Raw genomic sequence first — 11,151 nt, forward strand, 5'->3', positions numbered from 1 at the left:
TCTTAATAACTGGTGCCTTACATTCCTTATTTCTCTTCATTCCAGATAATATATGTTTCGTTTTACTTTTCTAAAAAAGTTCACTCATTCATGAACAATTTAGGCGACAAAAAATGCATAACATGGAAGGATGTCAGCCTACCAATAACGGAGGAACATACTTCTTTTGCATTTGTTGAGTGGAGTAAGCACAAGTTCGTTGGTTCCAAAAACGTTCCACATGTTCCAGAACTAAATCTTCCGGAGGCTGCGGCTGTCGTGAAAAATCAACACCACACGATGCACATTGCACAATGCCTACACGTTGGTCCAGTAGAAAAACCACACTGAACGGTTCGTCATTATGATAGGGTCGTGTGAAACGCCGTAAACTCGGAAGTGCCATACGATTCATCTTAAGGAAACTTCCAGCAATATTTTTTAAAAAAAATTCGAAATAACAACAAACTTGAAACGAATTTTTCGGATAAATCAGATCAGATTTGCATTTAAATATAAGTACCAATTCTTCGTGCGTTAATGGATAAGCGTCTTCAACTTCTTCATAATTACCATCCTCATATAGGGTGACACCTGATGCAGCAGATACGTAGGAACCTAATCGAGCATGCTTCATGGCTACAAAGGTATCCTCCGGTTCCAACGAACTTCTTTCGCTTCTAAAATGTACTTAATCTGTAAAAATCTAAAAATTCAAAGAAATACTGATTTTCTGATAAATAATGGACCATGACAGTTAGCAAGATATATGAAGCATTCATTTATATAATCACAACTCACAACTTCCTAACAAAAGCGTTTACAGAAGTTAGTTGTTATATCAGTCCATTCAATCCAACTAACAGTTAGATTATTCATTATTCAAGTTACAAGTATAAAAGGTTGCTTAATGAGTTTTCAACTTTCTGGAAGATGTATCTTACCTCACAGTCTTTCAGTATAATCTCAATCAAAAAATAGTGGAAAAAGTAAAAAATTGAAAATCTAGCATGGAAATGAAATTCCTCGTTTAGCAAAGTCAACCAGGAAAAGTACAACAAACTTACAACCGCTTCATCTTTTCACGTTTCCTTTCAGCAATCAAGCTTGGTTCCTTACGCTGGTACACGGCAGTATTGCGCTTCGAATTACCATGTGGTATAGCCTCAACCACAGTGTTTACACCAATATCATAAGAGATTATTGCGTATCTAAATTATTTTAAATTTGATGAAAATAAGTACACAGTTATATTCCAATGACTTTCTATTTTCAGGCTTTAGTTCCAAGTTTCAAAATGATTTCATTTTCCATTCCCTTTCTTCAAGTCCAAGCAAGAAATCTCAAGAGCAGGAATATGAGTAATAGAAACTGCCATAGTTCAAGCTTCCTCCCTCCCTTCTCCCTTATCCCCTCTTAAGTTTCTTCACTTCAGACAAGCTTCAATATATTTTGTAATTTGAAACTTGAATTTTATTTGAAATCTAATTTCGCAGCAAATGGAATCTGAAGGTTAAGAACCGAAATGTGACAGATACTGCATTAACCAGTAGTAAAACAAGGTTAGATATTAAACACAAACCTGGCATATCCTTCAGCAGTACAGGCTTGCCATATAATTTTTCGAACCATTCCATCAGGTATACTATTTGGATGAACGTAAGTTTTCCGCACAACTGTAAAATAATGACCCCCTTCAAGGCAACGTTGTCTGTCACGAGAAAAGTAAAACTTCCGAAGGGTCATACGTCGGCCATGTGTAGTATTCCACTGCCCTGAAATGTTTGGAAACTTGAAAAGAATTTTGACATTTGGGAATTTTTAAAGCATCCTTATCTAAATACAAGTAATGGGAGGAAAATGATTAAACGAAAAGTATCAACATACCTAAATTATCAACGCTAAGATCACTTATTGCTACTTTTTCCGTATCAATCAGAAATGTCATCTGCAGTGGATAAACAGTCGGTTCACGTAATACTGCTATATGTGGAACTGTATCGCACACCGGGAGATCAATTCTGGAAAAAGTGATGGCCAAGGAACTATTTTGATTAAACTTCAAGGATTTGTAAATTCAGTAATTTTGGTTCACTGCTACTTGTTTCTTTAATGAGGAAAAAAATGACACTAAATTACCGTTATTCAAGTGTGGTAGTAATTTATAACTGAATAATTATTTGAAACAGTTGAAAAGGAATACTATTCATCTTATGGACTACCAAAAAAAAAAGCAAATTACTGGTCTGGCTCGAGCAAAGTATCCAACGGTAAATCATTAACGTTATTGATAAACTGCTTCAGGAATACGGGACTTTTCGTCACTCGAGCGATTTCGAGGTTTATTTCGCTTAACAAAAATATGACAGTTCTCTGTTCTAAGCAAAATTTAAATCTCGAGAAAAAAATGAAGAAAAAATTATGTGATTTTTTTCCCAACCAAACGCCCCGGATGTCATTTATTACTTAGTGCTTTTAATTCAACCATTGTTAAAGCATGGTCATCGATTTACATAGATTAATTTAACATGAAAGAAAATACCTTACTTTTGGTCATATATTGTTTCATCAGCAAGAATAGATGTTCGCTGAATTCGTTGTTCCGACGCCACCTGCTGTTGGATTCGTTTAATCGTAACAACGGCATCACGTTCAATTTTATATGTCACTAGCATGTATCTGTAAAGATATTTCGTCTAACCTAAAATTATCAGGAAAAGTTGCGTTATATAAAAGTTATTTGATTTTTTTTTCAGGCATAGTAAATTTCAAGTCAAGATTGCATGTCGAAAAACTCGCTGCAGTATTTACTGTCGCAATTGGTTATAATGGGACAAATCAGTGAAATACAGCTGAGTAACATAGGATAGCCTTTGATGAAAAAAACAAAAACAAAAGAAAAACAATTTTCCAACTTGATTTTTCCTTTAAAAATATGTAGTTCAGAAAGAACATAACCAAGTAAATCGATTAAAAAGATAAATGAAATAATCCCAGAAAGAAAATAAAGTAAATAAACAGAAAAATAAGTTTCAAAGGTAACGGAAGTTAAAGATTAACAGCAAATACAACTTCCATTTACCTGTTATAAGTGCCATCAGCCTCTTTGATAAGCCAAACAACTTTTCGCACAGCACTGGGTGGTACCGAATACGGATGCACATATTTCTTCTTGATGACGCAATAGGCATATCCTTTAGTGCCACATCTGCTATCATTTGTGTCATAACAGTATTTACTCAGAGTTACGCGGTTACCACGTGATGTGTTCCATGCACCTAAAATTAACAAGACAATGCTTATTTTCTGCCTTTTCAGTAAATTAACTTGTTTTCTTTCCAGTTTGCCTATTTTTTTATTAGTATTCAAACAATTTCCGGCTGGTGTAATATATTCAAATAGCTTCCGGCTGGTCTCCATTTACTCAGTTATCTCCTCAGAACAAATGGCATTATTCGCCTAATCGTCTGCATCATCATAAATGAGTGCGTTATCATAAACGATAAAAATTATCAACGAAAACGGACCCAACCCATCCCAATTCCATTCCACGTATGGAATCTGCGAAGTATCGACAATGAATGACATCTGTACACCTTGACTAATCAAACGAATCTGAGGCACTGCAGTGTTTACTGGTGCAATATCATGTGTTCTGCAATGAATATCATAATCTGTATTTATTTATGCTTCTGCCTTTTCAAATGTCACTTTTTTCATTCTGATTTTTTTGGCTCTCTTGCGAAAAGTAAACATATCTGTCGCACATCAACACAACATCTCCTTACGTTTAAAATGCAAAATATGGTTTAAAAAAGGTGAAAAACTAACATTTCTGGTCTTCGAAGCAAAGTAAGCGGTAATTCGGTTATAGCATTGATATATGTACAGTTAAATGGTATACTTGTTGTAACTAAACTTATTCTGTGGACCATTTCGCTAAAACCAATATTTTAAGATATAGCAAATTTCGGCAAGAATTTAGAGGAATTAGAAAGAACAGAGTTATTTTTGTCTTAGGTACACTTCGTGCCATTCTGGATTGTGGCCAAATTAATTTACATATTTTTCGACCTTCCAGGTTATGGTTAAACTACTTCCGTAAAACCCAACTCAATCAACTGGAAATTTTGCACAGAAAATAATGGAAAGTATTGCATCACAGGGAAATATTCTGAATAGTCTGCTAATATAATAAAAATCTACAAAAACAAGTAGGTTAATAAAAAATTATGATATACCTATCGGATATGAGAGCATCCTGAATAACGGGACTGCAAACTTCCTGTGGACTGTTACCGTCAACGTCTACCTCGGAGTTCTCCGAAACATCATCTGCTTCCACATCCACCTCAACCAAATATAGTATACATTCAGTGAAAGATAATTTTAATATTAATTGTCACAAAATCATTTCATCAATCATTATCCTGTCCAGTTCCAGAAAGTAACAGTTAGAAATTCAAAAAACTTAACCCTGTCTAACGTTTTAAGCACTTACCTCATTACCCACCTCAAAATCCGGTTCCTGTAACACAACATTTTCCGGGGTATTCGCGGTATCTGTAAGAATTGCACCTTCCTGTTTGATGTTGCATGGACGCTTCTTTACTTCACTTGGACATGTCCGAATATAGCTTTTTTGATTAGTGCGCGAATTACCATGAGGTATTTGCATAACGTGAGCATCTGCTTCAATATAGTATGAAACCAACGAGTAACTAAAAATACAGACAAACATTGTAGTTATACTTCGACACTAAACTAAACAAAACTTGATGCACATCATTTTTCAAATAATATGCAAAGAAAAACTGAATTATAAACGTGAAGACAGAAAAATTAATTCGATGTCCAGAAAGTATCGATTTGGTAGGCTATTTTAATTGAACTGATATTTCAATTATGAAGTTCGGTTGCTAATCATTTTTAAGTTTTGCATTAATTTATGCATTACAATTTAATGGACAAGTAGTACTCACCGGCAATATTCATCACCTTTTTTGATTAACCAAATCACTTTCCGTATCGAATTATTCGGTATACAGTGAGGATGCAGGTAACGTCGCCGAACCACGCAATATTCCTGCTCTACTCCGCCTGGTTTACTTTTTGCTCGGTAGTAGAATTTACGAACACTCATCCGACGTCCATCTTTAGCATTCCATTGACCTGGAAAAAAGAAATTCGGATTCTTTCGAAATTATGTCAGAACTCATATATTATTATCGAACAATATTGCTCTTTCGTGCTAGTAAAAATCATGTGGAATTATATCAAATGTAAAACTGATAATTTTTGGCTTGAAAGTTAAAAATGAATTCCCATTTCATTATTTGATAATTTGAAAGCAATTACCAAGGTTGTCTGCACTGATATCTGACACAGGGAAACATTTTGTATCAATTAAAAAACTGAGACAAGCTGCTGCTCCGTAAAGGTTGATTTTAGGGACATATGTGCATACAGGTATCGATGCATCCAACCTAAAAGGGTATTTGCATATAATAAATTGGAACGCAACTCGGGATGGATTATACGTTGCTTATGGAATTCCAATCTGCCGTTAGTGGAAATACGCGAGAGTTTTATAAGAAAAACATGAAAACCATTTTCATTTCAAAAACTATGAAAAGAAGGAGACAGATTTAGCACTCACTCATCCTCTTGTATCAATAATTCCAATGGTGCATCTGCTAGTGTCCCAACAAATTTCTGCACGAATACCGGTGCGTCGGTGATCATGCAGAGACCTCTGAAAACAAGCAAACCGTTGTTACCAATAATGTCCATTCTTAATACAAGGTACATATTAAATAAAGGCATAATATATGCTTTATATAATTACTAAGAAATTTCAATGATTTTCGAACAGAAAGGAAGAATTCAAAATCTGATAAATCAGAAAAGCAGAAAGCATCGAATCTCAATCAGCAAACGCCTCATTTTTCCGAGCAACACGAAAGAGATATCCACAATAATGTGGATGCTGATAACAGATAGGAAATACGAACTCTGCATCTAGTTCTGGAATTTCCTCCATTTGTCGTTTTAGACTTTCCGTTCCTCCCGCAAAGTAAAACTCAATATCGTCGCTCTCCTCTTCACCTTCACATATCAGCTCATCCGTAGTCTACAAAATCCGATACAATATTTCCCCAAATAATCGGACTATATGCTACGTAAGATGTTCATAAAAAATGTGATTACGAAAAATCTTAAGCAAAAAATAAAAGAGATACAAAAAGAAAAGATTTCTAGAAATCCATTATACACATACAGTGGCGCTTTGGTTAGTGGTATGCACAGATATACCATTAGCTCTTTGTACGCTGGAGGATTCATCGCCTGTACTTTCTGCTTCGTCAATTTTATCGTGATCCAGTACGAAAGCACGGCTATCTAGTACCGCATCATTGGTGATATTGTAAGAAATTAATGCGTACCTTTAATTAGACAAAAAAGTTGTATTGCTAATCTATGCGCAATTTCCTGCCATTGCTCTTAACATAACAGTAAAGGACGAAATGCACTGTGACACCTAGAAAGTTTTCCAAGATATGCTGAAAACTGGACAGTACTGAAACGCTACTCTTCCTCCACCTCCAAAATTCTAATTGAACTCTTTGTAAACTGGTTAAGATCAAAAGTTTAAATTACTAATTACTTAACTAGGGGTTAAACTAACAAATATTATACCGGCTACCATTAGAGTCTTCTACTAAAATATTCAATTTATGCAAATGCAATAAAAGTTGTTTGATTCCGAAAGTAACATTAACAGGAATGTTGCAATGCAGCTAGCACACGACCTTTGGAAAAATCGGCAGAGAAAAGAAACAGTGTATGCAAAACCAAATGGACATTACCTACAAAATTCATTCCCTTTCATCACTTGCCAAATCACTTTTCGGACAGAATTTGAAGGTACAGTATGTGGATGGATCAAAACCTTCCGCAGAATGGTATATTCATGCTTTCCCTGAACACATTTTGCTTTGTCCTTGTTGAAGAAAAATTTAGAAACCAATCCACGCGAGCTCCAACCATCTTCAATTTTGATGCATTTGATTTTGCATGGGAATTCCCTCCTCGGGAAATAAAGATTAGAACTAAGGAAAAAAGTAGAATTTTCAACAACTAAAAATTTTATGCGAATAGCATTTTTTTTTCTTCACAGATGAGCTATATACCATCAAAATATATGTAGGAGGTTACAAAAATAATGAATTTGGAAAAATTCGGATTTATAAATCGAAAATGCATGAACAAACCAAAAATACAAAAAAAGCATAGGGTATACCTAGTCCATCATAAATGAGATCTGTGATATCAAAAGTTGTTAAATCTACGATGAATGAGAAGGATGCTGAATGACCCGTAAGTCGTACTATTGGTGGTCTATCGCAAGCACTCATACCCAATCTGAAAAACCGAAACTTAAGCGCTTAAAAGTAGAAAAGAAAGAAATTTAGCAAGAGAAATGTTGTTCATAAATAGAAATTCATTAGAAAATTAATTGAACGGTTAATCAAACAAACCAAATTTTTCAGACAAACAAAAAAATAACATTATACACTGAATGATACTTACGGTCCATTACGCATTAATATAGCAAGTGGAACATCAGCAATAGTATTGATAAACTTTGCACGGAACACGGGACCATCGGTCATTTCAGCGATATTATTGTTCTGTTCACTGAAGGAAGGAAAATATATGTGTGAAATTCTCATCAAACACTTCCTTGTTTTTCGATCAGAGATACAAAGCAACGATAAATAGACAAATTTTTCAGACAAGTAAAAAAAAACATTATATGCTGGGTGATAGTTTCGTGACTGATTATTTCTTTCGTTACGTTCTTCGGCACTGAACCTCTGAAATGTGCTTTTTCATTATGGCAATCAACCAAAATTCTTCATGAAAAAAGAAAATATTTCAAATCTCAACAATTTTGATGTATGGAATATGTCTGTCCAAATCGATAGGAATGTTCGACCAATAAGTCACTTTGTGGTGATACAGTCGCACTTCATTAATGCCTCAATTTTCTGAGTAAGATTACAAACTTTAGCTAGTAAAAAAAAAAAACTATTTCGACCAAATTTCCTGCCGATATAGCCTTCCTGAACTAGTTAGTCTGGGTTTAACAGGACACTTCGGTCTCGATATTATTTGACCAATGTTATCCCACATTAACATTATATCATTAGAATGGATTTCAACCATTCAAAACATGAAATCCAAAAGGCTTTCTTATTCTTCTAAATGACGAGCTACTACTGCTTCGAACTTACCGCTCAATGTGAGGAGCAAAGCATGGCTTTTTCTCAACTGATGAGACGTTTAACGTCCTACAATCAGGTGGACCAGGTGAATAACGTCTTGGTGGTATAATCCTGAAAGTAGTCAGTAAAAATTTTGCATATATATAGCCATAAATATGCACTGTCCAGCTGCTCAGATTCATTTCAAAAGATATCTCGAAATAAGCCTGGTATTTTCATATATCTTTCAGTATTGTTTATGCATTAGGGCTACCTTGAAAAATTTTACTCATATCAGAAGCAAATTGATGCCTGGGAGGCTGGAACTCTTGGAACTCTTGGAAATATTTCGAATCGTCAAAAGCATTATACATTACAAGCATTAAAAAAGACGGAGTGTCAATTCATCCTTCTTAGCTAACCTTCGTGTAAAGGTTGCAGGCAGAGGGTCTGTTCGCTCATCATTACCGCGTTTGGTAGTAATCAACCGACGACTACTCCGTCGGAGCGAATCTTCGCGTTGTCGTCTTGCTGGATAAATTACCGGTTCTGAACGACTTGCAACAACATATTCATTCTCTTCTGGATCATCATATGAATTGCTTACGATGAATTCTCCTTCAATTTCATTTTCAATCGTTGTACGCTGTGCCACTGTTCCTAGTTTTACTGCAAAAAAATTCCCCTTTTCTAAAATTCCAAGCATTTATAAACAACTCAAGCTTTTTTCTAGCGGACTATTTGACAGGAAAGGATTCTAAATTTCCTGCTAAATTTCCATATTCCAGTATATTTGCTGACCGTAACATGCGCGTGTAACTTGGCAATGTTTACATTATCTGCGAAACAAAATCACGCTTTTCGGAGTCTTTATTTATTCAAAATGAAGGACTTCCACGCAACTCAACGATTTTGAAAAACTAGTTTTACATACTTTAAAATCCAAATAACGATTACAAAGTAGTTTGCAAAAAGAGTTGACTGTAGTAGGGTAATTTATGGATAAATTTTTTAAACTTCCAGGGCGAACATCATTATTCAGTTACAGACTTATGTAAACGGCCAGCAAATGACTTTAAAACCCTACTCCAGCAATGCGAAGCAATATTTGTAAATGGTATATGAAAGTGTTTACTAACAACTCTACATAGCTTTACTAATTACCGATAAAGGGCTTAAAAATCATAGGGAAAGACATTACGTTGTATAGATGAATTTCAATTTCTTAAATCAAAATAAACTAATATCCAAGGCGTTCCCGAAGCTTCCGCTGATATCAAAATTAGTCCCATCATTCTATGAATTACAGATTAAATTGAAAAGTGATATTGCTGTCATCAAGTAATAAACCGGATGTTAAAGAATCTCTAACGTGGGCACATAACGTGACGACCACCATCAACTGGAATTGATGTTCCAGTGATAAATGATGATGCACTGCTCGCCAGAAATGCAATTGCATTTGCTACTTCATCTGGGTTACCCACACGACCAAGTGCATGGGTACTTGTGGAATGTTTGATAAAAGCTTCATAAGCTGTTTCATCCATACCACTACGTCTGTGAAGATCAGTTCTCGTGACACCGGGACTGAAACTAAGTCTTCTAATTTAAACTCGAAATAAGAAAAATTCGTATAAGCTGGTTTCAGAGTTTTGCATAAACAAAATACAACTAACAGTAAAACGAGAATATTTACTTGACTGAATTGACACGTACGCCTTTTGATGCTAATTCAAGCGCAATGCAGCGTGTAAACTGATCGACGCCAGCTTTCGATATATTGTATGCTAACACACCAGGAAACTGAAACAAGAAGGCAGTGACACGTAACGTAGTAATACAGAATTTGAAAAAATTTCAATTATAATAAAAACCAAAATTTTGGTCTCGGCAGTATCTTTTTTTCTTATTTTCCTTTAATTTTCTAATACATCAATATCTCTAAACTACATAATTCTAAACCAGTGATCTATGTCGAAATTGTTCCAAAAATTACCATGGAAAATGATGTTGCATACAGTAATATTAAAACCTTCAGCTTTTCAGAATAATAAAGACTTCTATTTAAAATGGATTCCCAGTCTGTGCACCCAGTATCTGGCACTCTGTTGAACGAAATACGAATATTAATCTAGAGAAATGTTTAGGAAGTATTAATCCTTTACTGAAGAGCTATCTAAAAATACAAACCGATCTCATTCCGTTAACACTGGACACATTTACAATAGAACCTTTGGATGCAATTAGCTGTGGAATGAGTTGTTGCGTCAAGTAAAACATTGAACGCAAATTGGTTGACATTATTCGGTCATACTGCTCCAATGTTGTGTTTTCAATCGTACCCTTGTCGATGATACCGGCATTGTTGACCTAGAATTAGTGTTGAAATCTATTCTATTTTAGTTAAAACGATGTTTTTTTATAAAAATAGAAACAAGTTGGAAAATCAGCAAAGTCACTGGAAAAATTTTTCGAAAAGAATAAGATAAAACCAGAAAAAAAACCAAAACTTCAAATTCCCCAAATTAATATTTCTCTTCAAATGCTGAAAATTAGAGATTTTAAGCAGGAAGTAAAACGTTAGTCTCTGTGATTAATTTTAAGTTATAAGTCGAATCTGAAATAACATTCCCTGTCTCGCACATCTCTAATGTAGCAGACAAAAAGGCCTCTCTCCACTCACCTGAAGTCTCAATTTGACGGTCTAATCAAGTGAAAAATGATTTCTTAATCAAGTGAGAAAACGACAAATGGAAAACGATTGTTGTTAAGGGAGAAGAAAACGGTATACCAACCATGATCCACAAATCCACTCATGTACTTTGTTTAGCATATGTTGTCTATCCTAAGAATATCATATCAACTTAATTATAATAGTTAATAGTTCTATCTGTAATAA

The 11,151-nt window shown here is 34.7% G+C and overlaps 1 protein-coding gene across 1 annotated transcript in view; it reads right to left on the minus strand.

Moving 5' to 3' along the window:
• Window positions 1–11,151, minus strand: part of LOAG_18272 (hypothetical protein) — a gene marked incomplete at its 5' end in the record, with an annotated part of 15,802 nt that overhangs the window by 2,238 nt on the left and 2,413 nt on the right. Inside the window, 25 exons of the mRNA XM_020450935.1 lie at window positions 503–659; window positions 1,047–1,190; window positions 1,562–1,754; window positions 1,867–2,000; window positions 2,222–2,329; window positions 2,527–2,658; window positions 3,062–3,257; window positions 3,507–3,634; window positions 3,811–3,918; window positions 4,221–4,330; window positions 4,481–4,700; window positions 4,962–5,151; window positions 5,338–5,465; window positions 5,639–5,734; window positions 5,994–6,112; window positions 6,260–6,425; window positions 6,849–7,029; window positions 7,283–7,404; window positions 7,573–7,680; window positions 7,794–7,859; window positions 8,280–8,381; window positions 8,672–8,918; window positions 9,622–9,839; window positions 9,949–10,055; window positions 10,443–10,622. Of these exons, the coding sequence (XP_020305334.1) occupies window positions 503–659; window positions 1,047–1,190; window positions 1,562–1,754; window positions 1,867–2,000; window positions 2,222–2,329; window positions 2,527–2,658; window positions 3,062–3,257; window positions 3,507–3,634; window positions 3,811–3,918; window positions 4,221–4,330; window positions 4,481–4,700; window positions 4,962–5,151; window positions 5,338–5,465; window positions 5,639–5,734; window positions 5,994–6,112; window positions 6,260–6,425; window positions 6,849–7,029; window positions 7,283–7,404; window positions 7,573–7,680; window positions 7,794–7,859; window positions 8,280–8,381; window positions 8,672–8,918; window positions 9,622–9,839; window positions 9,949–10,055; window positions 10,443–10,622 (3,660 nt within the window). The remainder of the gene's footprint in view (window positions 1–502; window positions 660–1,046; window positions 1,191–1,561; window positions 1,755–1,866; window positions 2,001–2,221; window positions 2,330–2,526; window positions 2,659–3,061; window positions 3,258–3,506; window positions 3,635–3,810; window positions 3,919–4,220; window positions 4,331–4,480; window positions 4,701–4,961; window positions 5,152–5,337; window positions 5,466–5,638; window positions 5,735–5,993; window positions 6,113–6,259; window positions 6,426–6,848; window positions 7,030–7,282; window positions 7,405–7,572; window positions 7,681–7,793; window positions 7,860–8,279; window positions 8,382–8,671; window positions 8,919–9,621; window positions 9,840–9,948; window positions 10,056–10,442; window positions 10,623–11,151) is intronic.

Source organism: Loa loa, assembly GCF_000183805.2.
Source record: "Loa loa unplaced genomic scaffold supercont3.244, whole genome shotgun sequence".
In the NCBI taxonomy this organism is placed as follows: Eukaryota; Metazoa; Nematoda; class Chromadorea; order Rhabditida; family Onchocercidae; genus Loa; species Loa loa.